We start from the raw sequence: 27,747 nt of genomic DNA on the forward strand, positions 1-27,747 counted from the left end.
CTCTGCTTTTTAAGTGCTGTCTAGGTTTGTCATTGCTTTTCTCCCAATAAGCAGGCGTCTTTTAATTTTGTGACTGCTGTCACCATCTGCAGTCATCAAGGAGCCCAAGAAAGTAAAATCTCTCACTGCCTCCATTTCTTCCCCTTAAACCCTCCCTATACAGGCCTGCCTTCAGATGTCTTCTAAAAGTTGTATAGTTAGTTATCTCCTTGGCTTGGGAGTGCATAATTGAGCCATACCCTCCAACATTTCTCCGATTGAAATATGGACGTCCTAAGGAAAAGCAAGACATTCAAATGAGAAACCAGGACAACTTCTGTAAATCCAGGACTGTCCCTGAAAAATAGGGACACTTGGAGGGTCTGGGCCAAGGAGAGTTATAGTTATAGTCCTAGTTGTAGTTCTGTTGTGGCCCAACAAGCATCTGAGCAGCTGTATTTTGCACAAGGTAGATTTAAAGAGCATCTGTCCAAGGCAGACTTGAATAGAATGTGTTGCGGTCATCTAGTGTGTGTGTAAGGACACAAGGACCACTTCCTCCAAACAGCTTTCTGTAATTCTAGAGAGAGCCACCAGTGAAGGCTTTGCTTAAGGAATGGCTCTGGTATCCAATCTGTATGTTTCATATAGTTTTGTGAAGAACCCAGAATTTGAATGGCATATTGTGCTTGTGTAGCTGGCAGCTTCGCTTTTTGGCTGCAGAACTGAATCAAGCTTGTTCTCTGGAGCATGGCTCCCTGTTTTGTAGCTCAGTGAAAAGATCCAAGTTGGTATGGAGATTTTGGCAACCCTGTTTCTAGGCCGCCCCGTTCATGGGCATGGGCTTGCAGGGTGGAGTGCTGTGCTGTCAGCACCACCCAAATTAAAAATCAAAATCACTGAACATAGGAGCTGAACAATCACTGAACAAAAGTAGGATGTAAGGGGATTTCTTCAAATATGGAAGGATCTGCCAGCAATCTAAAGTGATAACAGCGCAGAAATATATTTAGACCAGCAGAGCAGCCTAACATTAGCCAGAGAGTGGACATCTGATGCCAGCAGGGAAAGGGAGGCACAGCTTCTGGCTCCAGCCAGTCGCAGCCTTTTCTTGTTTTCTTACCCCAGGCTCCCTTTTCTTCGGCAGTAACCTAGGTTACGCTAGTTTTCAGCTGGGGCTGAGGCTAGGCAGGCTCGACCTTCTCTGGTGCTTCCTTCTGCTCAAGTAAAATTATTATCTATTAATAGGATCAGATGAGCATTGAAAGGCACAATTAACTTCCTTGCTCTGGCGGTGAAATGTGAGTTCAGTTGCTCTTCCGAAGAGGAAGCGTTTAATTATGTGTTTTGCCAATCCAACTGCCATCTTCGTAGATAAGCTAGGGCACTTCTGGGCGTTGATTGCAGAGGGACAGCATTTTGCTAAGGCACCTTTTCTTGTTCTGCTGTGTCAACTCCATCCCTTCAACCAGAACTTGTATGATCACAGAAGCTGCAGTGGTGCCTTGAGGTGAGCAAGGCCTCTCTGGGTAGGAGGCTGGTAGTTTAATGTTTTCAAAGTGGTGGGAAGTTATGAGGCAAAGCTCCTGGGTTTACTTCTCCTTTGGATGGGAGACCACAGTGAGTTGTCTTGGATCCAACATCCAGCATGCATCGATGAAATTGTATATAATCAAAACCCATTGGGAAAGCCTGAAAACACCCTGTTCTGCCTTTTTAGTGATTTTTCAGTGATGTTTTTATGATGACTCTGGGTCACAGAGCAATTCACATATACACCGTCTCACACATGTTGAATGCACATAAACTGGGGGCAGCCTGTATGCTATTTGTGTAAACGTTAAATGTTGTTAAAGATAGCTTATTAACTTTGCTCCACTAAACATGGTTTGGTTTCTCCCACTGCATTGCAGTTTGCATTGAAATGCAGATTTGCATTTTGTGTTTATTTTGTAGGGAAGGGCCCCCTAACGATCCATATTGGGCTCTCTTGCACACTTCCACCTGCCCAAAGTATCCACAAGGCATAACCGCTGAATTAGAAACACCATGAATTAGAGACATCTCTCCATATGAGCTGACCCAAACCTTGCACTTGTCATCTCAGGCACTTCTGTATGTCCCCGCTCCCTGACCCTGAGAGGTTTGAAGAGAACACAAGAACAGGCCTTTTCTGCAGTGGCTTCCCGACTGGGGAATGCTCTTCCCAGAGAGGCTTACGGATGTGAGGGTGATCTGGCTGCGACATCTGTCACCCCATTGATCGCCAGGGTTGATTTGGCTGATCTGGCTGGCTAGGCGGGTATCCCCTTCCTCCGTCACCGCTCCATGTGCGTCCCTCCCGAAGCTGTGCACTCGGTGGAAAAGGACGACCATCCCAGATAGAAGGAGTGTACCGTTCTTTGGTCAAGGATATACGATAGCTGCACTCCCCTGCTAGAACCCCCCAGAGAGGCTTACCTGGCACCATCATTACATGTCTTTAGATGGCAGGTGAAAATGTTCCTCTTTACCCAGGCCTAGGCTATTAAATAACTTATGGCATGTTAAATGTTTGGGGAGGGCTGTTAGTATGACTATTTTATTATTATGCTTTGCATTATGTTGTCATTATTATGCTCTGTAAAATGTGTTCTTAATGATGTATAGTGCCCTGGGATCTTTTGATAAAGGGTGGTAAGGTAAAGGTAAAGGGACCCCTGACCATTAGGTCCAGTCGTGACCGACTCTGGGGTTGCACGCTCATCTCGCATTATTGGCCGAGGGAGCCGGCGTATAGCTTCCAGGTCATGTGGCCAGCATGACAAAGCCGCTTCTGGCAAACCAGAGCAGCACATGGAAACGCCGTTTACCTTCCCGCTGTAGCGGTTCCTATTTATCTACTTGCATTTTGACGTGCTTTCGAACTGCTAGGTTGGCAGGAGCTGGGATCAAGCAACGGGAGCTCACCCCGTCAAAGGGATTTGAACCGCCGACCTTCTGATCAGCAAGCCCTAGGCTCAGTGGTTTAACCACAGCACCACCTGGGTCCCTAAAGGGTGGTATATAAATTGAATAAATAAAAATAATAGAATACGGTCATAGGATTGAATAGTTGCAAGGTACCTCCAAGGGTCATCCAGTCCAACCCCCTGCAATGCAAGAATCTCCACTAAAGCACCCATGATAGAGGGCCATCCAACTGCTTAAAAACCTCCAAGGAAGGAGAGTCCACAACCTCCCGAGGGAGTCTGTTGCATTGTTGAACAGATCTTGCTGTCAGAGGCAGTAGCTTGCTGCTCCTCAGCAGTCTTCTGTGGCCTTCTGCTCTCATTCCACGCCCACCAAACTGCATGCCCAGCCAGCGAGTTTTGCATTATCAACTGCTTTTTCTCAATCAAATTAAAGGCTTCCTTTAAAATAAAAATCCGCCCCACATTTATTTAATATTAAAACAAATCCCAAAAAATATGTAGGAACACTAAAAGGCTTCCTAAGCAGCTTAGCCTGCCTGTTCGCACATCTCTACTGAGGTATATGCTGCCAGGCAGTTTTGTCTGGTAGTTTGTCTAGCCAGCTCATGTCAGCTCCTGCTGGGATTCCCCACCCCTACCCCACCGTCAAGCAGAGCTTCCCATCCTTCATGATGGCAGCAAGTAGTGGCCTCAGGTCCTGGCTGACCAGCACTGGACTGTTTCTAGGGTAGTAGGATTCCTAGACCAGAGCACAGCAGGCAAGTTTGCTTTTGTCTTTCTAGAAATGGCGCCATGATCACGGCAGCCTGGAACTGCTGAGTGTGTGTGAAGTCAAACAGTTACGTAAGGAAAAACAAACCAAAGCCGCTGGCTTTTGTAAGCTGTGTGCACTTGACTTTCTCCTGTTGCACTGGAGTGTGTGATTCTGGAGGTTCACGCCAGGCTTGGTTGCAGGGGGACGGGAGGACGAAACTCTCCTGGTGTGTGTTTGTCCAGGGGTTCCCTCCCTCCCCATACACAGTAATTTCTGACCTAGGCTGAACAGGCTCTTTGGTTTGTGGGAAGAAGCGGCTGCTGGTAGCCAGGGGGCAAGATCTTAATACGGTACTTCCGCCTGCTGAGATAATTTCTGGGCACTGTTCCCACAACAGATCCAGGCTTGAAAAATGTGTTTCCTCACATAACTTTTTCCATTTTTATTCCGCTCTGATGGAAATGGAAGTTTGCGTTCCTTTGGCTGATGGCGAACCTCCATCAAGGTGACACTTCTCCTCCTGTTTGTCAGGAGCCAGGAGGGGGGTGCAAAGGACCAAAGCAATGTTATTGCAACTCCCACGCTAACAAGATGCTTCCTTAACATTTCGGCTTCAAAGGGTAAACTCTGAGTTCCATCAAAAGAACCTGCAGTCCCCAATGGTGGTGTCTGTGGCCGTGATCCGGATGTTAAGGAACTCAACAGGGAACTGTTAACCCACCAAAGGATCAAAGCAGACAGTTCACATATATCCTCATGGCCAGCTCCTCTTTCTGCTGCCTGCTGCTCATTTGCTGGGTCAATGTTTGTTTGTTTAAAACAATTTTAACTGGTTTTTAAAATAAATACTATAACCATTAAACACTTATCCACCAGTACATCTAATGGTGTTTCTTCTATCCATTGACTTTAGACATAAGCTTCCACATTCAATTACAGGTAGGTAGCCGTGTTGGTCTGAGTCGAAGCAAAATAAAATAAAATTCCTTCAGTAGCACCTTAAAGACCAACTAAGTTTTTATTTTGGTATGAGCTTTTGTGTGCATGCACACTTCTTCAGATGTTTCTGTGTCTCTGAAGAAGTGTGCATGCACACGAAAGCTCATACCAAAATAAAAACCTAGTTGGTCTTTAAGGTGCTACTGAAGGAATTTTTTTATTCCACATTCAATAAGAGTCAAATGTATTACTCCACTGAGAAGATTAAGTGGTGAGTATAACAAGGTCTTGATTTGGGTTGGGTCTTGTTTGCAGCTAGGTCCCCTCTGTTCTTCTGAGTAGACCATTCCTCATGAGGAGCCATCTGGCAGCTCCTATGGAGGCTACAGCATTCCAGAGGATAAATGAGTTGTAGGCTTCTCTTAGGCATCTGGTTGACCTTTCTGAAAATGGGATGCTGGACTAGATGGCCCACTGAGCAGATCCAGGAGCCAGGCCCTTCAACCAAGTCCACCGTAGCCTTTATTCCTGAGGCATGGGTGGCAAATCACATCAAGGCAGGGCTTGGGATGTGGTCAGAGAGATTACTAGGAGGCCCAAGTGAAGCATCCATGTTGTGGGTTCCTTCACACTCACAGCTGTGCAGTGGTACCTCTGGTTAAGAACTTAATTTGTTCTGGAGGTCCGTTCTTAACCTGAAACTGTTCTTAACCTGAGGTACCACTTTAGCTAATGGGGCCTCCTGCTGCCGCCGCTTGATTTCTGTTCTCATCCTGAAGCAAAGTTCTTAACCCGAGGTACTCTTTCTGGGTTAGCGGAGTCTGTAACCTGAAGTGTCTGTAACCAGAGGTACCACTGTACTAGGGCTTCCTGTGGGGCCCTAGTCCTCTTCTTCTGAAAAGATGCTCCTGGGTTCTGGGATCTTAGCTGGCCAACTGCAGAGGGTGTCTCTCCGTTGATCTTCTCTTTGTATCTTCTGCATGCTAGTTTCCTTCCATCGATGTAAAAAGATATCTCTGGGTAGGGAACCTTTTTGCACATTTTCTGTGTCTCTAAAGGAGCAGGAAAGGGAAGATCCAAAATTTTTAGTACTGGCTTCACTGTTTCATTGCCAATATCTCTTTCATAGCTGGTTTTGGGCTGGTGTTGCACCTGTGATTCCTTCTGCCAACCACACAACTGTTAATGGCACAGAACTTTCCTTTTAGTTACATGTTGCCAAATCCTGGTTTTTCTATGCTTTCACTTGTGGGTTCTCCAGGATCCTAATAAATATCGCTTTTCCCTCTTAGCAAACAAAGCAGATGGTCTGATAGCAGATGGAGATGGTCATTAGTCTTCATAGATCAATGTTGCAGAAAGAGGAAACGAGAAGGCCTCTGCTTTGCTCTGTCTCCCGACAGTGCAATCACTCAGCTTGATAGACAGGCTGGGTAGATGGCATCTTTATTGATTCCTTGAGGCAGCACAGATGATGGAAATTCTGCAGTTGGCTGGTCATATACAACAAGCAGGACCTGCAACAAAATGTTGCTGAGTTGCATCCCACTAAGCTGTAAGGTCAGAGCTGGATCTGCTAGACTGGAGGCTGACATACCAGCACAGGGTCACTGGCAAGAGCACCCTGGACCTGCTGCAGTGTGTAGGTAAACTCAATTGAGGGAGGGGTCTCAAGGGTGTCTTGCCTAAAGGGTCTCCAAAATCCAGAGCTGGCACTATGTTCAAGCAAGCCAGTTCCATTTCCCCCCTGCACACTCCTACTTTTCCCATTCTTAATTTGCAACTGATACGCAGTGCTCTAACAGCTCCTGGAAGCCACAATGTACATGCTTCATTCTCATTGGGCTCTTTCAGGTGTTGTAGAGAGTTGGCCCTTTTGTTTCCAAGTGTTGTACCTCTATATACCTTGAGGCTTGCTGAGCTACCTCTTTCTTCTCCTGTTTTAATTCAAATCCAATTGATACTCAGCCTATTGAGTTTTGCGGGATGGGTTCTAATAGGTAGGAGAGGATGTATTCATTACAATTTGTCCCTCCAGGCACCCATGTGTGGGGGTTGAATGGAGTTTTGAAATCCCACCATTGGCAGCAAAATTAAAAGCGTAGGAATCCATATACAGTGGTGCCTCGCTAGACGGAATTAATTCGTTCCACGGGTCAATTTGTGTAACGAATTTTTCATCTAGCGAGTCCCGGTTTCCCATAGGAATGCATTGAAACTTAATCAATGCATTCCTATGGGCTCCAGGGGACTGGCGGCGGAGAAGGCAGGCAGGCAGGCAGGCAGGCAGGTGCTTGCTCTCTTGCCTGCCTGCCTTCCCCACCGCCTGTCACACGAAGATCGGAGGGCGATGCTTGTCCAGGGCTTGTCAACCCCGGCAAACAGCGCCCGCCGATCTTCGGCTCTGTCCCCTGATGCGCAACGGCTCGGGGAAGCAGGCAGGGAGACGGCAACAGCCCGCAGCTTCCCGGGCTGTTGCCAGCTCCTTGCTTGCTTCCCCGAGCCAAAGCGCCCGGGGGACGGAGCCGAATTGTGGCGCTGCAAGGGGGAGGCAAACGGCGAAAAAAAACCACCACGCCGCAATTCGGCTTGGGGACTGGCTTGGCGGTGGCGGGAAGAAGGGGAGGAATTCCTTCTTCCCGCTGCCGCCAAGCCAGTCCCTGAGCCGAAGTGCGGTGCGGGAGGGGGCTTTTCGCCGTTTGCCTCCCCCTTGGGGGAACGCAAACGGTGAAAAGCCCCCTCTGCTGACTGGCTTGGGGGTGGCTGGAAGAAGGGGAGGAATACATGCAAATGAAGTGCCGTAGAGCATTGTGGGGCAGCACTTTCTGTGCTGTGCACGCTGTGACTTGAAGGAGTGTGGGCTGAAGTTAGCCCAGGTCCAGGTCCAGGTTTCCTTCAACGGAGGCAGCTGGCGAGGCAGGAGTGCAAGCGCGGGTGGCTCCGTGTGCTGCCTTGCAAACGGCCCCCTTTTTTCTGGGGGGCGTACACGTTGACCATGCCTCCTGGGGGGATCCTGGCCACGTCATTGCCAGCTAGCTAATCGGGTGGCTGGGGGACGTGGCTGGTGTGCCCCCCCTAGCTTTGATCCTGGGTACGCCCATGGAAATGACACCACACAGAGCTCTCTCTCCACTAATTGCATTCCTATGGTTTGTAGCTCTGTGGTCATTAGCCCCAACACTTACTAATTAACAAGATCAGGGGTGCCAACTTGAATAAAATACTGGGGGGGGCAGCCTCCTCAAATATTTTGTTGGGGAGGGTACTAAAGGGACCCCGGACCCTAGGAACTGGCTCCCATGAACAAGAATATGCAGTTAGTTTTTTGTTTTGTTTTTACTGCAAATCTCCCACAAGTTTGCTGCTAGAAGGATTACAGTGAGATGTTTTCCCTACTATAAATGTAGTTATTTGGGATTGCAGCAGTTGGTATATATTCATACTTTAATGTTCCTACAAATGTTAAGACTCTGCACCCCTTGCTTGGTGGCCTGTGATAGGTGAGAATTGCTGTTGGGCAAGCAGGCAGGGAAGCCTTTGAAGAGGAGCACAGTTTTGATCTTTACGGCAAATCAACTTAGGTGTGCTACATTTCCATGGTACAAACACTGGGAAATGGAATGGAAATGCTTTGTCGGAGTGGAGTGAGCTGAGAATTTGGGGTTTCATTTGTGCTGGTACTAAAACCGGCAGTGTGGATGTCATTAGCCCAGCCCAGCCTTGTAAAAATAACTACTCTTCTGTTTGCCTGTGATGAGACTGTTATGATTTGTCTGAGCCTAGTGCAAACTTTTCACAAAGAGCACAGATGAAATCCTTTTTATCTTTTGGAAAAACAGACAAGGAAAACCTACCGGTAGTTTGTGTTGAGCAAGGAGAGGATTGGCTGGTATCCTTCAATTTCTTCTGGGTCTCCTTGTTTTGGATTCCTGGGGTGGCTGGTGGGAGTTGTAGTATGGAGGGTGCCCCAGAGCTTTAATTCAAGTTCTCTGTCTGTCTATCCTAGAGAAGCATCTGGTACAGAAACTCCCTATTCAGAATGCTGCTTGTGTTTTTTTTAGTTCCATACACTGTTTCTGATTAGATTACAGTACAGCAATTCTGGGAAGACCAAGAAGTGCCATATAGGACATATGGGCTGATTGACTGGTTATATAATTTCTTATTCCACTTAATATGTTAAAAACATTTCTAAGCAGTATACAGAAAACTAAAGCAACAACAGACAACTTAAACAAAATACAGTGGAACCTCGGTTTATGAACACCTCGGTTTATGAATTTTCGGTTCATGAACGCCGCGGACCCATCTGGAACGGATTAATTCATTTTCCATTACTTTCAATGGGAAAGTTCGCTTCAGTTTATGAACGCTTCAGTTTATGAACAGACTTCCGGAGCCAATTACACCCATGCTTCAGTTTATGAACACTTCAGTTTAAGTACTCCGCGGACATGTCTGGAACGGATTAATCCACTTTCCATTATTTTCAATGGGAAAGTTTGCTTCAGTTTATGAACGCTTCAGTTTATGAACAGACTTCCGGAACCAATTGTGTTCATAAACCGAGGTACCACTGTATTACAAAAATGTACAGGTAGATATAAAAATGTTACATTAATACAAAGTTAGAAGTATATATAAATCACTATCATTTCATTGATGTTGCTTACATTAATTTATTCAATTACATCAGGATCAATGAATTTATTTTTGTCAGCGACAGCCAAAACCCTTTCTTCTTTTTCACTCTTACTACAGTAAATTTTCCATAAATCAATCAATCCATAAGCATTATCTACAACTTCATTCCTTGCCTCCATGGGATCACTGCCTTAGCCCAAGCTCCATTAACATGGAGCTATTTCCCCCTCTGTGCTTGGTTAGGTGGAAATGAAACCACCTTGTGATTTCAGTACTTATTAAGTTGCATTCATTTATTTGTGAAATCTTGAGAGGTCTTTTTTTTTTAAAAAAAAAAGATGGTGTCTTTTGCTTCTACACAGGACTTTTAACAGCAGATTCAGGAATGTGGGGTGCAAGTTTTGTCCTGTGCATCATGTGCCAGACTTAACGCTGACCCCAAGGTCTCATTCTGCCTGGCCCATAGCTGGATGTTCTAGACAAAAGTTTGTTATGTTGTCTGTTAACCAAAGTTGGTTTAAACTTTGGTTAATAGCTGAAGATATCTTCCTGCCTTTTTATCTTGGGTAAACACTATTAATCCCAAGAGCTGCCTTTTGCTAACCTTCATGGACACCTGCAGGGTACATGGATTTAATGTGTAACCACCATCCTTCTGGCTTCTAAGCTAGCCTCTGGCATTTCCAACAGCAACATTTACCTTAAATACTCTGGGTTGAGACCCAATGGGGTTGCATCCAATGCTAGTCCCACTCGGAGTAGACCCATATGAATTAAAGACACAACTAACATTGGCCCGTTCATTCCAGTGAGTCTACTCATGAATAGAACTTGGTTGACCACAACCATTGCTTGTCTGTATACCCTCTTGAAATAGGTTCCATGAAATTGTTGTGTGTGAGCTTAGGGCCCTCCCCCCCGCCCCATTGCCGTAATGTCACTCAACAAAACAGATGCCTGGATAGGATGCCATTTGTATCCCCATCAGGGCACTGGTTTCTGCCCAATCCAGTGCTATGCCTAGTTTAATCCCTCCCCACTTTTAACGCTACTGCCAAAATCACTAGGGTCTTGGAGGGCTGGATCAGGCCCCTGAACTGAGAGTTAGCCACCCCTCCTGCCCTAGACTTGAAAGCTACAGTCTAACCTACTTGATTTGAAAAAGGGCCAGTGAAAATTCCTGAACTGTCCTTGGGTTACAGGTTACTTAGAGTCTGGGGATCCGGGATGATAATTGTGCTTTGGAACTGGCATGCCCTGATTGCTTGCTTCTGCCCCTCATAACAATTTTTATTTTATTTCAGTAACAATACCTGCCTTACCTGCAGCTTATGAATAAATAAACACTGCCTTAAAACAAACAAAGGTTGGCTTTAAAAAATGCTCAAGGTGCTGGCCCTGAATGGCTGAACTTGACCACTAAGGGAAGGAGGAGTGGAGCACCATTATGGGGTTCTGCTCGGGAACAAGGAATTGCCTGATTCCGAGTAGTATAGGGCTCCTGCTTCCTCATTACCATTGGCATGGTTCTGTTACATCTTAAAATCCCTACCCACATTCTTGCCGACGCACACCCCGTATTGCTGGCTTTAACACTGCAACATTCTTTTCTCTTAGATCCTTGTGAAGCATTGGACATTTTACACAATTGTCCAGAATGCTGGAGAAAACCATGGCAAACTTCGGCAAGAAGCTGATCCGGCAGCGCACAGTGGACCTCAGCTCTGATGAGACCCAGTTAGCTCGTTGCCTCTCCACCCTGGACCTGATAGCTCTTGGAGTGGGCAGCACCCTTGGGGCTGGTGTCTATGTCTTGTCCGGGGAGGTGGCCGTGGACAATGCAGGCCCTTCCATCGTGCTCTGCTTCTTCATAGCGGCTGTCTCATCAGTGTTAGCTGGTCTGTGCTATGCAGAGTTTGGAGCCCGAGTGCCCAAGGCTGGCTCTGCCTACCTCTACAGCTATGTCACAGTTGGGGAGATCTGGGCCTTCACCACAGGATGGAACCTCATTCTCTCCTATATGATAGGTATGTGCCGTTTGGCTCAGAGTAAAGGAGGTGACTTTGAATGAGTGGACAAGAATGATTTCACCTTGAGATCAGGTGCGAAGAAACAGGTTTGCCTGCAGCAATGCATCAAAGAAGCACCCTTCTCAGTGCCCAAACCCCTCAGGAGTAGGGGGCCACCTAGGCTTACATTACTCATTACTTATGGATTCAAACAGCGTAGCAGTTCAGTCACGGTTGAGAAATAATTTTATGCATAGTTTATTTAAAATATTTGGGGGGCCGCCCCCCTGACTGAACTATCTCCAAAAGAATTTTACTAAAAACTACTAAAATATAGAGAGGAGGGATACAGTTCAGAAAGAATTAACATCAAAACAGCAGCATAGAACTAAAACCACTAAACAGCCAGGAGTTTTAATTTGCCTCCTTAATGATGTTGTGGCTTCTTTATTACTCTGAGAAGGGTGATTCTCAAATGGAGCTTCAATGGGGGGGGGGGGAGCCTCTGTCCGGTCACTACCCATCTAACCTTACCTAATAGAGACACCTGGTAGAGAACCTTCTCATAGGCATTGCATCCTGGCCAACAGTTACTATCATCAGCCTCCTGAACTGACTTAACTTTGCAATACAGTGTCTTGTAGTAGTCTAATCTGAAGTTTACCAAAGCAAGAATAACAGTGGCCAGGCTATCTCTATCCAGAGAGGACAAGTAGCATTTTGCTTTCTTCTGGAGCAAGTGGCTCATCTTGATGATGTGAGTTCTCCCATATTCATCCTCAGGCGTCTCTGTGGTGTGCTGATGCCCATTCACTCTGTATGTGGCTAGAAGTGGCTGAGGTTGTGTTTGATAATGAAGGGCTCTCTCTTTGGTTTTCAGGGACAGCAAGCGTTGCTCGTGCCTGGAGCTCAACCTTTGACAACATCATTGGTGGCCACATCTCTAATTTCTTCCACAATCATACTGCCCTGCATGTGGAGAATGTGCTGGCTAAATATCCTGACTTTTTTGCTCTCTTTCTGGTTTTGCTGCTTACAGGTAAGGCAATCTCTGCAGCGATAAGGCCCTTCTTCCCTGGCAATAATCATAGAATTGTAGAGTTGGGGGGGGCATGAGGACCATCTAGCTCAACCCTCTGCAATGTGGGAATCTCAACTAGATCACACATGACAGATGGCCATCCAACCTCTGCTTTAAAACTTCTAAGGAAGGAGAGTCCACAACCTCCCAAGGGAGTCTGTTACTGTTGAACAGCTCTCGCTGTCAGGAAGTTCTTCCTGATGTTTAGTCGGAATCTCTTTTCTTGTAACTTGAAGCCATTGGTTCCAAGTGCTATTTACCAGAGCAGGAGAAAACAAACTTGCTCCATCTTCCAGGTGATAGCTCCCCTCCTCAAGTAGCTTACTTGTCTAACCTCCAAAGAAGAATGAAAGAGGGAAAGAGCCTCAACAGATCTTAAATCAATGCAGAGGGGGAATCAGGGTTCTCCTGAAATATGTCAATGACGGATGGTTTATGGAGCGCTGTAGTTCGGAGCCCCATGAATAGGTTCTTCTGAGCTAGAACATGTTGTGAAGGTGATCATAATCATTAACCCAGCAAGCCTGGAGGCCTGCTCCCAAGAGACTTGGCATAAATCTGTGCCCCCATCTCTCACTCTCTCTCAGGTTTGCTATCATTTGGTGTGAGCGAATCTGCCCTAGTGAACAAAATCTTCACAGCTATCAACTTACTGGTCCTAAGCTTTGTCATCATTGCTGGCTTTGTGAAGGGAGATGTCAAGAACTGGACCTTATCCAAGGAGGATTATCAGAACCACACATGGAAACTTGAGGCTGGAAGCACGTAAGGGCCCTTCTCCCCTTGCGTAACATCTGACTGACCACCTCCCCAAGCTTCTGTTAAGTTTAGGATGGGAGGCAGCAGCCTGTCCTGCTCTGTGGAGAATAGCATCTGGATGCAGGTGGCCATCTACTCACTGCTCCCAGATTTTATTATGGCGCTGTGCAGCACATGGTTTTAGGACAATGTGACTGGTTTCCCCTCTCTGGGCACTGAGCAGGCACCAAGCGGAGAGGGCATCCACGGAGAGGGCATCCAGTAAGCACTTGCCCCACTATAGGAAGGAGGCCTGAGGACTCTGACAGGGTCCTAGAGTCCTCCTGCCTCCTTCCCTTAGCCTCGTTAGTGTTTTTTCCAGCTTTGGGAAGGAGGTGGGATGGCTCTGGTTCCCTCTCAGAGCCCTTACACTTTCTTCCTAAACCCGACAGTGCAACAGTGGGGCGCCAAATTTTGGCCTAGCTCAGGGCGCCATAGTACCAAAGTCTGCCCCTGGCTAAAGCGGGGGTGAAGAGGAAAGGAAGCAGCAGCAGCAGAGGGGAGCCAGTTTGAAGAGGCCCTGATATGGTTCATGGATCAGCTGTTCTAGAGGGAGATTTAGTAATCAAGTATACGTATTCCTGAGTGGAAGTGCTGCCCCGTCAGGAGGTTGTTCTACGTTTTGGCTTCCTTGAATGGTGCTGAAGTACATCTTTCTTTTTCTTGCAGCATTGGGCACTTTGGCAGTGGTGGCTTCTTCCCCTTTGGCTTTGAGGGGGTCCTCTCTGGGGCTGCCACGTGCTTTTATGCCTTTGTTGGATTTGACTGCATTGCAACCACAGGTAGAGTATCTGCATTTGAGGGATGTGGTGAAGAGGTGAGAAATTCCCTTCTGTCTTTCCACATACCTTGGAGCACAGGCAGGTGTGCAGTCAAGAGAGAGGGAAATGCCACGCTCAGCAACTGGGGGTGAGCTGTGTGCATCAACAGGGCCCTCTGGCGTCTCTGCTCTTCTCCCAGGGCAAGGCTGAGCTGCTGTTCCGTACTGTGCTTTCAGCAGGAAGTTTCTGCTTGTGATCTGGGAAAATAAGTCATTAGCAATGCAACTCCATGCAACAGTGCACTGCCTTACCTGGAAGTTCCCAAGACCCACTTCACATGAAATGGTTCTCCTGCCTAGGGATGTTCTTTGCCTGAGTGGTGGATTTGCAGGGCAAGTAAACAACCCCTGCACTGTGCAGATTCACATATTTGAAGTAATGTGTTGTGATGTGAATTGTGTGTGCAGGGTGGGGGTCCAAGGCTCTGCCTGTCTTGGGTATAGTAAATGAGAGAGGAATATGCTGAAATCTCATCTGAGTTCTGTTCAGTCTGCATTTTAATGTGAGCCTAACTCATTCAAACAAGTTACATAAATCAAAACACAGCTGCCTCTTCTGAATTTGGTGGCAAAATTCTCCAGCAAACAAAAAAAGTGCATATGAAGAGGAATTGCAGAGATGCAGCCATCAGGGCAAAACAGAGCCCACAAAAAAGATACGGTATATATGGGGACAAATGCGCATGAGAAATGTCATGGTGACTTTAAGAAACAAGCACAAAATAATGTGGAACTGGGACAAACTTAATTTAAGATTAAGCGGTGAGAGGATAATCGACTGAGAGAAACTGAAGTTGATAGTTTTCTTCTGTCTCGACTCCTTTCTCCAGGTGAGGAAGCTCGGAACCCTCAACGTGCCATGCCCATTGGCATCATTGCCTCACTCCTGATCTGCTTTGTGGCTTACTTTGGGGTTTCTGCTTCCTTGACTTTGATGGTGCCTTACTACTTGGTGAACAAGGAGAGTCCCCTGCCTGATGCCTTCAAGGCTGTGGGGTGGGAGCCAGCCCGCTACGTAGTAGCCATTGGCTCACTCTGTGCCCTCTCCACCAGGTAAGGGATAAGGAAAAGCAGCATGCACTGAATTTTATACTGCTGTTACATAGGAAACGTGAAGAGCTGTGTTAGCTCCAGTGTCTGATCCTCGTAGTATTGCATATGTGGACTCAGTATTAACAACAACAACAACAACAACAACAACAACAACAACAACAACAACAACAACAATGAATTAATTAAATTTGTATACTGCCCTTCATTCATAGATCTCAGGGCAGTTCATGACAGAAAAATAGATAATAAAAATAAGAACGAACAAACAAAGAATTGTTTGTTCCCACAACACCTTTTAAAAGGGCATCAGATGTCAATCAGCCAAAGCCCTGGTTAAAAAGGAACGTTTTCACCTGGCGCTTAAAGGTGTCTAATGAAGGCGCCAACTGAATTCCACAAACGGGCCACTGCAGAAAAGGCCTGTTATTGAGTTCCCACCCTCTGGACCTCTTGTGGAAGGGGCGCACGAGGAAAGGCATCAAATGATCTTCTCAGGGTCCTTGAGGTATTACGGGTCTGAGTCATTTAAGACTTTCTAGGTCAAAACTTGAATTGGGCCCAGAAGCTAATTGGCAGCCAGTGCAGTTGGGCCAGGATCAGCATAAGAGACTTAAATCATCTTGCCCTAGTGAGCAATCCTGGCTACCAAATTCTGCACCAGCTGAACTTCCAAACCATCTTCAGATGCAGCTCTGCATACAATGTGTTTAAGTAATCTAACTTAGAGGTAACCAGAGCATAGACAACAGAAGTTAGGCTCTCCTTGTCCAGATAGGGGTGTAGCTGGGCCACTAGCCAAAGCTGATGGGAGGCACCCAGCACCACCAAGGCCACCTGAGCCTCAAATGACAGCAATGGGTCCAGAAGCACCCCACAAGCTGTGTAACTACTCCTTAAAGAGAAGTCTAACCCCATCAAGAGCAGGCAGCGTCTCAGCCATCTGGTCTAGGCTAGGGAACAACCCACTAACAGTGCCTCAGTCATATCTGGATTGAGCTTCAGCTTATTGGCTCTCATTCAGTCCGTTACCAAGGCAAGACAATGCTCCAGCACTTCTACTGCCTCACCTGCAAATAACAGCCTTTGCCAGCCCTACCTGAAGAGCCCAGGGACTGAACCCAGGACCTTCTTCATGCAAATTGTGTGCTCTGTGGCATCCCTATTCCCTTCATCTGCCACGGTTTTCCTCTTAGTTTAGTTGGTTTCAGCATTTAAATCCTACTATCCTACCTTTGGAAGGGTAGCTAACAAACAGAAGCTTGCCCAGTGGAGAAAATGCCAAAGAGCATATAAGACAAATAAAAGAGCAGATAAGATAAATCAAATCCTCAGCGATACTTTAAAAGACCAGCTCTGGTTTTAAAGCAGGCAACACAAGGAGTCAAAAAGCTATTAAATGTCATTAAAGACGCAAGTGAAGTGGGCGCACTTTGCCTAGTACCCTCAGGGGTTGTACCAAAGTGTGAGACAAACATGTCTTAGGATAGAGTTCCTGAGCATGGGCGCAACTACAGAGAAAGCCCTTGCCCCAGTAGCTGCTTACTTGTCAAGCATAGGTCAGCAATCAGAGCAAAACACAGTGTCAGTGAAGTTAACCAAAACAGTGCAGACCTAGTGATCCTAGTAGGTCTTGCTCCAACAAGCTAGTTGCAAGGACTGAAGGGCCCCACCATCTCCCACCTCTTCCTAAGGCTCCTCTCTAGGTTCTTTCCAAAGCAATCACAAACTGCACCTGTGCACACCCTCCTCTGCCCTCTTCATTTCATTGCATGTTCCAGGAGACCATAGGGTAGAGGAGCTGGTCGCAGCAGGACTGCCCCCTCTAGCCTCCACTTCCACCTCAGAGTCTGAACTGCCCCCTGCCTGTTCCTGCTCACTAAACTCTGTTACCCCTTCAACTTCTGACACCTCCTTCTCCCAGTCTGCTCCCTCTTTTCCCTCTGGCCAGCACCATCATCCCACCACCAGTTTCTGGGCTCACCGTTGGTTGTACCTCAGCTGGTGCCTCCCACCACTCTGCATCCAGCCAAACCATGACATTACCTAAGCTTGGGACATTGCTGCCTCCATCCTGGAAGATGGTAAGGTGGATGTGGGAGTAGGCAGTGTTTTGGACACTCTGGGCTTCAGGCTCCTTAAGTCAGACCATCAACTTGATTTGAACCCAGAAGCAGACCATGAGGGTGACTTGTGCTAAGGTGGCCACAGGCCCCGTTCATGAGCTGTTGGCCATCTGCATTCTCTTCATATGGAAGTTCTCAGATATGCCCAGGTCTTGATTTTATGTCTCTTCCTGCCCAATGCAGCTTGCTTGGTTCCATATTCCCAATGCCACGGGTGATCTATGCCATGGCTGAAGATGGACTACTCTTCAGGTTTCTGTACCGGGTCCACAGCCGAACCAAGACTCCCTTGGTAGCTACTGTTGTGTCAGGCATCATTGCTGGTATGGATATCTTAGTGGGTCTTTGTCCTTTTGCCCTCTACACTTCCATCACCATTACCGCACCTAGTGGTGCAGCAATAAAATTGCTAGCAAATTTGAAAAGCTAAGCAGAGTCCAGTATAGTTTCAAGTTGGATGGGAGACTATGTGTTGATATACTTGCACTGCAGGGGATTGGACTAGATGACCCTTGGGGTCCCTTACAACTCTATCCAGTGTGGCGTAATGGTTAGAATGTTGGACTATGACCTGGAAGAGCACAGTTAGAATTGTCATCCAGCCATGAAGCTCCCTGGGTGACCTTGAGCCAGTCACCATCTCTTAACCTAACCTCCCTCAAAGGGTTGTTGTGAGGATGAAATGGGGAGGAAGCATGAACCATGAACACCACCTTGAGATCCTTGGAATACAAAGATGGTATATAAATGTAGTAAATATTTTTTTTTGAATGATATTTATTCATTTTTTCCCATCACCAAACCTGAACATTGTTCTTCATGCTTGTATACATATACATATACATATACATACATATACATATACATTTATGTTTGTTTGTTACAATTTTTCGTATCGTATTTCTAATCCTCCTTTCCCAGAGAAAAAAAGGGAAAGGAGAAAAAAGAAAAGAACAGAAAATAAAATAAATTTTTTCTTTGGACTTCCTGTTATCTCCATCAGCATACTCTCCTCTTTTTGTCGCAGAGTGTATATTCAATCCATGCTATCTCTGTTTTTACATATCGTTTGACACTCCTATTTCTTAAGGAAACTGATTTCTGCAAATCCAAACAGATTTTTTCCCTTTTTTACTCAAACGCTATCATAGAAATTTTGTTCTCAGTATATTTTCTAACATATTTCTTGTACCTGTCCCATTTTTTTAGAAATTCTTCTTTAACCTTTCCTCTCAAACTGTTTGTTAACTGTGCCATTTCGGCAAACTCTTGAAGTTTATTTTGCCAATCTATTCAATTCAATTCAAAGAACTGTTGAACGGCAAAACAAAACTTATTTCCGAAATGTATAAATTGTTATTGGATTATGAAGTAATGGATGAAACGGTCACCGCTTCTATGACCAAATGGGCACAGGACTGTGGTTATCCGATTACATGCTCGGAGTGGGAAAATTTGTGGAAAATAAATATGAAATTTACCTCGAGCTATAATATAAGAGAAAACATGCTAAAGATGAACCACAGGTGGTACCTCACACCTTCCAGACTTTCTAAAATGTATAAGAACATCGCAAATGTCTGCTGGAGGTGTGGGGGAAACGATGGGAACCTGTTTCATATGTGGTGGGCCTGTGAGAATATCAGGAAATTTTGGGATAAAATTCATGATGAGATCCAAAAAATTATAGGTAGGAATATCCCAAAAAGACCAGAGATCTTTCTACTAAGTATCACCTTTCAAAAAGATATTCCCATACAAGCAAAAGAACTCCTTCTATATTCATTAGCAGCGGCTCGTATTGTTATTGCCAAAGGATGGAAAGAAAAAGAAGCTCCAAAAATTATAAATGTAGTAAATAAATAAATAACCCAGCCCATGAGTCATGTGGGGCTATTATCTTGCAGGTCTAATGGCATTTCTCTTTGAGCTGAAGGACCTGGTTAACCTCATGTCCATTGGCACTCTGCTGGCGTACTCCTTGGTTGCTGTTTGTGTTCTCATCCTCAGGTGGGTACTTCTTGGAGTGAGCAGCACTCCACACAGAGTTCTCAAAGCCATGTCTAGGCCTGGTGGATGCCCCTTTGCAGAAGGACTGACAGGGAATTGCAGTTTCCTTTTACTTAACTCTTCTGCCTTTGCTGATAGATACCAGCCTGACCTGTTCGCTCCCTCCAAAGACTTGGAAATGCTTGAGATGAATGGAAGCGAAGAAGAGAAGGTGGTAATTAATCTCTCTCTCAGTGATGGCAAAGTGGCCCTGAAAGACAAGTTCACCTGGAGGTGCCTTTTCTGCCCTTCTGGAGATGCTCCAACTTCCATCTCGGGGCGCATTGTCTACATCAGCAGCACGGTTGTCTGTAAGTGCTGGCATGGGCGGGGCCTAAACTGAGCTTGTTTGCCCACCTGGATGGGCGAAGCCGGAGTGCACCTCAGGGGTGATGCTGAGACCCTGCTGCTTCCCAAGGCAGTTTGATTTTATGTCTCTTCCTGCCCAATGCAGCTTGCTTGGTTCCATATTCCCAGTGCCAGTTTGGCTGTGCAGATGGATGTGGGTGGGTGGGTTAGCTCAAAGCAGTAGAGCATAAGTGCTGCATGTTCTGACTGTTTTCCCCCAGTTAAAACAGGAATGAGGAACCTGTGGCCCACCTATTGTTGGTGGTTAGAGCCCTGATTCTCGAAGGGTGTGGGATGCCACACTGATGTTGCAGGAGAGGATAGCAAGTATGGTGGGAAGATTTAAGGACAACCAACATTATATTTTGGGAATGATATATGTTCTTATGTAGCTGCATTGTTTTAAACTTTCTGGATGTCCCATATTATAAAGTAGTTGTGTTCTGTGTTATAAATCAAGTACTGCTGGGAGTTGTTTCTGTTTGTTTTCCAATTTATCAATAAAAAAATCAGTGTGGTGCAAGCAAATTTTTATTCTGAAATTTTATTCTGTGGCCCAGAGGAAAAGGTTTGTGAACCAGTAGGTTAGAGTTTAGGCAAGGACATGGGAGAGCAGGGGCCAGATCCCCAGTAACCTGGGACCAGTCACTGCCTCTCAGCCCAACCTACTTCACAGGGTTGTGGTGAGAGTAAAATAGAGGGGGCACAACTATGTGTGCCTCCTTGGTGGGCTACAAATTGAATGAATGAATGAGCCTTCCATCCTCTCTGGCTCCCAACCATGCGAGTTGGGGCTGATGTGAGTTGGTGTCCAGCTTCTAGAGGTCTCTGCCCTGAGGTAAAAGATTCTCAGGTGGAACGATGGGGCAATTTTCAGCTCTATAAATCTGGCTTTTGGTGGTCTTGTCTTGCAGCTCTGATGATCACCACTCTCTGTGGCATCTTGGCACAACAGTCGGCAGCTCTCATGCAACGCAGCATTGGCTGGGTCATTGCCTGTGTGGTTCTCCTGTTCGTTTCAATCGTTGGCACCATCATCATCTGGAGGCAGCCAGAGAGCAAGACACGCCTCACTTTCAAAGTAAGACTTCTGGCCAAAGGGCTGCCTTTGCTTGTGGGATTTTGGGGCACTTGCATGGGGCAGAGCTGGATTACCACAAGCTGGCACATCACTTGCCAAACTATCTTCTGCCATTGCTGGATCTTTTTTGGGAGAGAGAAGCCATCACATCTTTCTCACAATTCAGAAGGTGTGTGTGTGTGTGTGTGTGTGTGTGTGTGTGTGTGTGTGTGTGTACTTCATCTTTCCCTACTGGACACGATTGCTCTCCCTATAAATTTGGGAGTATTGTGCCCTCTACACTGCACTTAAGACTTTAGTTCAGCTTGCATTACAGGACCCCTCTGGTTCTTGCTGGCCTTTGGCTAGGGTTAGGGGGAAGGTGATAGGGCTCAAGATGTCCCTTCCTTCAGGAAGTGTTCTGTTCCTGCCTGCAGGAATAGACTAGTGCTTTCTGTTCCTTGTCTAATTACTGGAGATGGAAGGGCAGTCCTAGAGATCCATTGGATGATCCTTTCTTTGCTCCCTTCAAGCCTTGAACTCTGATGGGGGAAGTGGAGGGGGGGTTCCCAAGCACAGTACGTTCGCATCTTACATGCAATTAACTTGTGTGATTTCAACCTTGTGTGGTTGAAGCCCACAAATTAATTTCACACAAGTTGGACAGCTTAAAAGCTCCTTTTGCACTGGGCTTTCCTGATGCAAAAAGAGCTTTTAAGCTCCCAGACTTGCTCACCAGGCTCTGGGAGGCTTTAACAAACTCGTGGGAACTTGGGACAGTTCAGTGAGCTCTTGCGAGAGCAGCCCAAATCTTTAAAAACTCTCTGCCTTGTTTGGAAGATAAGATAAGATAAGATATCTTTATTGTCATTGTCCCCTTGCGGGAACAACGAAATTACTCGGTTGCTACATCCACTCAGATAAAGCATTCCGCATAATCCAAAATTACAAAAACCTAATTAAAAACAGTAAATATAATACAAAATAACAAGTAAAATAAGATGACTTCAAAGTCCAGGCTTTCCATTTAAGGCCAAAATTGCTCTAGAGAAGAAACTGTTCCTGAGACGGCTCGTTCTTGCCTGCATTGTTCTATATCTCCGTCCCGATGGCAGGAGCTGAAAGAAATGGTGGCCAGGGTGCGTTGGATCTCTTGATATATCTAGTGCTTTTCTATGGCACCTGGTGGTGTAAATTTGTTCTAAGGTGGTGAGTGAGCAGCCAATAATGCTCTCTGCTGTTTTAATAATTCTACACAGACCTGCTCTGTCCTGGGAAGTACAGCTTCCGTACCACACAAATAAACCGTACGTGAGCACGCTCTGTATGGCACAGTGATAGAAGGCAAGCAAGATAAGGATGGTCATACAGGGGCAGTTCCAAGGGAGCAGTTCTGGTGTATGCATTTCTGCAGATGTGTGCCATCCCCAGAACGTAAACCCCATGCAAGGCACAATTGTACTGTAGTATAGGGGGGAATGAATAATTTGCAATCTGCTCTAGGGGAACAGAGTGACATCCCTTCTGCAATAGCATCTGTTATGAGAATCCTCTTCTTCCAATTGTGTAAAAAGCAATGATTTTCCCAAACTACCCCAGCAACTGCAACTATCCCTAGGGATAACTGCTACATGTTGTAGGTACCTGTTGACCTGTATCTATGATATCACTCATGACTTAGCATCACAACCTGCCCCCTCTATGCCTATGAAATTTTGCAAGCAACGTTCTTCTACTTCCTCACAGCTCCTACCAATGCAGTCTACTTGGATGCAGTCTTCCAGTTGAGTGCTCAGCCACTGTTAATTTAAAAGCAGGACCAGCCTCCTGCTTCGTTCTGTAAAAGAGCAAGACAACAGTCTCCTTCTGCACAGCCTCACTATTTCAGGAACATAATGGAACTGATGGGACGAAAGCATTTTCAGGAGAGGATCTTTGGAAAATATTGAAAAGGCCATTCTTTCCCCATGCTGCTTCTCCCCTCCCCTTAAATACCATTACTTGGAGACTGGAAATTTATACTGGAGGCACAATACAGTGGTACCTCAGGTTAAGAAATTTATTTTTTTCTGGAGGGCCGTTCTTAACCTGAATCTGTTCTTAACCTGAGGTACCACTTTAGCTAATGGGGCCTCTCGCAGTGCCGCCGCGTGATTTCTGAAGCAAAGTTCTGCCGCGTGATTTCTGAAGCAAAGTTCTTAACCCAAGGTACTATTTCTGGGTTAGCGGAGTCAGTAACCTGAAGCATCTGTAACCCGAGGTACCACTGTATAGGGCTTGGTCTAAGACTATGCTTCACCAGCCCCTGCTTTTAGGCCCCCCACCCCACTGCCTGGAAAGGCCCGATTGAAGACCAGGCTAAGCTTTAATCCTTATGGAAATTGTGGGTGGTAGCTAGTTTTTCCCAAAAGGCAAGGTGTTTTGCATCCTCTTGCATTGGGCCTCCTTGTCTTTTACAGGTCCCTGGCCTGCCACTGCTTCCCCTCTTCAGTATCTTGGTGAATATCTATCTCATGATGAAACTGGATGCAGGTACCTGGGCCCGTTTTGCTGTCTGGATGGCAATAGGTAAGGAGCCACTCTGTCTGTAAAAGCTACCATAACATGAATCAGTCCCAATCTCACTTGGTGGTCCATTGCTTGGTTGCTAGGGAAGGCTGGCTGTGGATACTTTGTGACCATTGGGCTCCATTTCTCTTCTAGGCTTTGCCATCTATTTTGGATATGGGATCCGCCACAGTGTACAAGGACAAGTCACTCCACAGTCTCAGATAGTGGCAAGCAAACCTCTCCAGCGGGCGCCCTCCGACCTGAGCCAAGATAGAGCTATCTGAGAAGAGGATGTGGTTCTTTCCTTGTCCCTACCTCCTAGCCACCACAGGTCCCCTTGAGCTCTACTTGCCTCCTACGCCACCCTAGGACAAGCAGATGAGAAGCTCTTGGGCAAATGGTCTCTCCAGCATGCTGTAGCATATCCAAGTCAACCATGTCATCCTGTAGAGCAGGAGGGGGGAGAAAACACCAGCAGGAAGTAGGGCAGACTCAAGGGAGAGCTGATTCTTCTGTTCTTGGGGGAAAGACATCCCTCAAGCAAAGAAGATGCCCCTCCCTTCATGTCTGTATTTATTCTCTTTGGGCCGTGTTGGCAAGAGGTTGCCTTTCTCACATGTAGATGTATGTGAAAGTGTCAGCTTGTCTGCAATCCAAAAACATGTCTCTAGACCCTGAAGCTATAAGTATTTGTTGCTCTCCTGTTCATTGTTTGTATAACGTCAAAACATTGATGTTTTGTATGATTAAAACTCCAAAGGACCATTTTAAAAATAAAAATAAAAAATGTTTTGTTATGTTGGTCATACTTCATGTCAGTTTACTTTCTTATTAACCTCTCTTTCAACACACCTTAAAGCTAAAATACATGCCTCCATAAAACACACAATTATTCCAGGGCTTCTGGCAATCTTGTCTTAGGCCTTTCAGTAGTCCAATGTGATGGTGGGGCAGAAGCGCTTGATTAGATTTTGTTCCACTGCAAAAGGAACATCCTTCCTTTTGCCAGAGGTTTAGTTGGGAGTTGTTTGAGATCTATGCCAGGGTCCCACAAATTTCAACTGTTTTACCTAGGCTTGCTTCTTAGCCAGAGGCCACACTGGTAAAGCAAACTTGATGTTGCTTTACAAGCAGAATAAACCACCCTCCCTTCCACTAGCACAAGTCAAACATTCTACAGCACGAGGCAAGGGCCTGTTTCTTGATACTACGGTATAGCACTTTTAACGATGGTGCATTGCATGGGATTACAAAGAACAAGGCATAATTGAAATCTTTTTCTGCAATGGCCCTGCTGCTCTTCACTCAGTACTTTCACATTTTTGCAAACCGTATGCATTTACTATTTTGGGGGGGGGGCATAATTCTTCTTGTCATAGGGATGGGAATCATTTCTGCACTGAAGTTCACCCTATGAAGCCTGATTCCTAATCTCTCTCACTATGCACTGTCAAAATACTTTCAAGCTAGTTTTGTGGGGTAGCAGCTCCCCCTGGCCCCTCCAGATATTCCAATGATTCAAAGAAGGCTGAATCAGATCGAGTGCAAAGATCAGGATACAAGTGCTCTGATTCAGGATGAGCCTGAATGGAGGACTGGTGCAGGTCTGTGGTGTAGCTCGGCCTGCATCCATGTACCTTCGTCTCCATCAGGTGGACCAAGGTAGTCTCTTTTGTTTTGTGAGCAAGTATATTGTTTTTCACAGAACTTGCTTCAGCTAGGCCTAGCAATGCTCTCATTCACCATTTTCATGCCCGTATAGCTGTAAACCGGAGTTCTCAAAGGCAGCACGGCATCTGGAACATCTTAATAGGCTGAGCCAGGCTGGCTCGTGTAATCTTGTTAATCTGCACAGCAGATGCTTGTGTCTGCACCTGGAACATAAGGAGGGTCAAAGGAAGATTGGGAGCCAGAGATATTGCTTCTATTACAGGAGCCTCTATTCCCCTTGTGGGATTGTTGATGGGGTGTGAGCTTGCAAGGCTAAAAGGGAGCTGTTGTGGACTTACCCCTGCTAACTGCCCCCAATTAAATATAGTAGACCCACCACACAGTACACCAATTAAATGAATTTCTGCAATGTACCATAGGCTATCTTGTGTGAGGGAAACTTAGTCTCGAAGGCTCACACAGGAGTTGATCAAGCAAGAAAACTTTTATTTACAAAAAAAGAGGTTGGTGAAACAAAGTTAGATCAGGAGATGTGTTCTTTCAGGAAGAAGTTAACATTACCAAAACTAAATATAAAGGATATCTCAGGCTTAAACACAGTTGTATATGCACAGCTTTTCTTAAAACTTCAGTTACTAAAAAAAAATCAGTTGGTACACTTCAGGTCAGGGCCGTCTCAAGCCGGTCGGGCGCCATGGCGCGGAGATTGCTCCGGCGCCCCTGCCCTGGTGGGCGGGCGCAGCGTGCAGCATGTGAGAGATCGGCCTGGTGTAATTTAGTGAAGGCCTCGAATGAGAAAGACACAACCTCCTTCTGGCGTACCATCGGTCCCACATGTACCGTAGAACCCCAGGAGTGGATGGAATATTTTCAAACCCTGTTCTGTGATGAGGAAGCCCAGCACAATGACCAAAGTGCTCACTCCGAGAATTTACCATATTGGCTTCTAGTTTCCGTAGAGGAGGTTGGGAAACTAATTGCCCAACTGAAAAACAACAAAGCCCCGGGCATAGACCACATCCCAGCAGAGCTCATGAAGATCAATATTAGCTGGTGGGCCCCTATAATGGCGTCAATATTTACATACATCGATTCAACAGGCACAATCCCTGGTTGCTGGACAGAGGCGGTAATCATTCCAATCCATAAAAAGGGTCCTATGGCAGATCCAGCAAGCTATAGACCCATTAGTCTTCTTTCTGTCCCCAGCAAACTGTACGCCAAACACCTCCACACTAAATTAATTGGATGGAAACCGAGGCAGTTCTGGCAGAGGAGCAAGCCGGTTTCAGACAGGGTAGAACAACAATTGACTATTGCTTCGTATTAGCACATCTCATTGACATTATGTCAATAAAACACGTGGGATTCTATACGCAGCCTTTATTGACCTGAAGGCGGCCTTTGACTCGATTTCATGAGTCAAACTTTGGGCTAAATTAAATACTTCCAGCATTGACAAAATTATTCTGGATAAAAAGCCTATACAAAGACTCCAAGCTGTATGTAAGAACCTCAGTTAATGGGCAACTAATTGGCCCTGTTCCAGCCACCGAAGGAGTCAAGCGGGGCTGCATTTTAGCCCCGGCCTTATTCAATTTGCATATAAATGACATGGTCAAATACCTAACATCCCCGGAGTTTCATGCCCCTAAACTGGCCGAAAAATCAATTTCAGTGCTCCTTTATGCGGACAATGCGGTTCTCCTATCACGAACTAAAGTAGGCCTCAAAAGGCTACTAGGAGAATTTTCAGCCTACTGCAGGAGAGATCAACTGGTGGTAAATCACCAAAAAACCGAAGTCATGGTCTTCGCTAGGAGACACAGACTACACAGATGGGAGATGGACAATCGGCCAATAGAACAGGTCAAAATTTTCAAATACCTTGGAATAGTTTTCCAATCAACAGGGTCTTGGGAGGCTCATTATAAATACACTAGGGAAAAAGCTTCCCAAAGCGCCGTATAGCTTTTACTATACGAAGGGAGGCAGGCATATTCCAGGGGCTCTAGAGGTCTTTCAAGCAAAACCTTTGGCGCAGTTCTCTATGGGGCCTAAATCTGGATGGGAAATCATTGTAGCACACTGGAAACGGTCCAATCCAAATTTTTAAGACAGATTCTAGCCGTTCCACCATGTGCACCAAATGCGACCCTACGTTTGGAGACCGGCCTCCCCTCTGTCAAAACCCGGACCTGGTTAAGAACATTCAACTATTGGCTTCGCTTAAATTTAAATCCATCCGGGCTATTGCCCCTAGTTACACGGGATGCACACAGAAGTATGTGGTCCAAAGCAGTGCATCAAAAATTACTTACAAGTGGCCTCCAAGCACAGCACTTACTTAAAATAGGTCTCCCCAGGGCAAAAAACCTTATTGACCAGCGCCTGAAGGACATCGAACTGCAGAATAATCTGGCCTCTATTAAGAAATTTAGTGCTTGGTACGCTTATCTGCCCTCCTCCCACTTTGACTCTCGGGCACCATATCTGTCTAACCTAACCATCCCAAAATTTAGGCAGGCCTTTACGCTGGCCAGACTAAATATGTTACCCTCAGCTGTTCTCAAAGGTAGATATCAAAAGCAAGGTAGATAACAAGCAAATAGATACACAAGTATATAAACCATGTGTCTGAAACAGAACTAGAGAACAATCCTGCAGCCATTTTTAATCTCCCAAATTGACCTCAAATATTTCTCTGCAAGGATAGAAGGAAATGGGAAAACCTCCAGTTGTTTATTTGATCACAAATCCTGTCTTAAGGGTGTATCTCTGTATGAATAGGGTGAGCCTGTGACCTGGATTCAGGAACTGAGTATTTACCATCACAAAAGAATGACCAGACTGCCCATGTAAATGCAATCAGCGACCATTATCAGGTATCTGGCAGATAGGATTTCTGCTGTAGA

General features: G+C 45.9%; 1 protein-coding gene across 7 annotated transcripts in view; it reads left to right on the forward strand.

Moving 5' to 3' along the window:
* The window catches only part of SLC7A3 (solute carrier family 7 member 3), a 40,903-nt gene extending 16,934 nt beyond the window's left edge, over positions 1-23,969 (forward strand). For 6 of the 7 annotated variants that reach the window (XM_088665193.1, XM_088665190.1, XM_088665191.1 and 3 more), the window contains 11 exons: positions 10,888-11,297; positions 12,160-12,318; positions 12,948-13,125; positions 13,828-13,940; positions 14,809-15,031; positions 17,338-17,477; positions 19,062-19,164; positions 19,303-19,514; positions 20,466-20,632; positions 23,071-23,179; positions 23,315-23,969. In XM_088665193.1, the coding sequence (XP_088521319.1) occupies positions 10,928-11,297; positions 12,160-12,318; positions 12,948-13,125; positions 13,828-13,940; positions 14,809-15,031; positions 17,338-17,477; positions 19,062-19,164; positions 19,303-19,514; positions 20,466-20,632; positions 23,071-23,179; positions 23,315-23,445 (1,905 nt within the window). In that variant the 5' untranslated portion in view covers positions 10,888-10,927 and the 3' untranslated portion in view covers positions 23,446-23,969. Of the gene's footprint in view, positions 1-10,887; positions 11,298-12,159; positions 12,319-12,947; positions 13,126-13,827; positions 13,941-14,808; positions 15,032-17,337; positions 17,478-19,061; positions 19,165-19,302; positions 19,515-20,465; positions 20,633-22,357; positions 22,395-23,070; positions 23,180-23,314 lie in introns of all 7 variants that reach the window. The other variant, XM_088665196.1, reaches the window with a different exon arrangement.
* The last annotated feature ends 3,778 nt before the right edge of the window (positions 23,970-27,747 follow it).

This window comes from Zootoca vivipara, chromosome Z2 (assembly GCF_965207765.1).
Source record: "Zootoca vivipara chromosome Z2, rZooViv2.hap1.1, whole genome shotgun sequence".
Classification (NCBI taxonomy): Eukaryota; Metazoa; Chordata; class Lepidosauria; order Squamata; family Lacertidae; genus Zootoca; species Zootoca vivipara.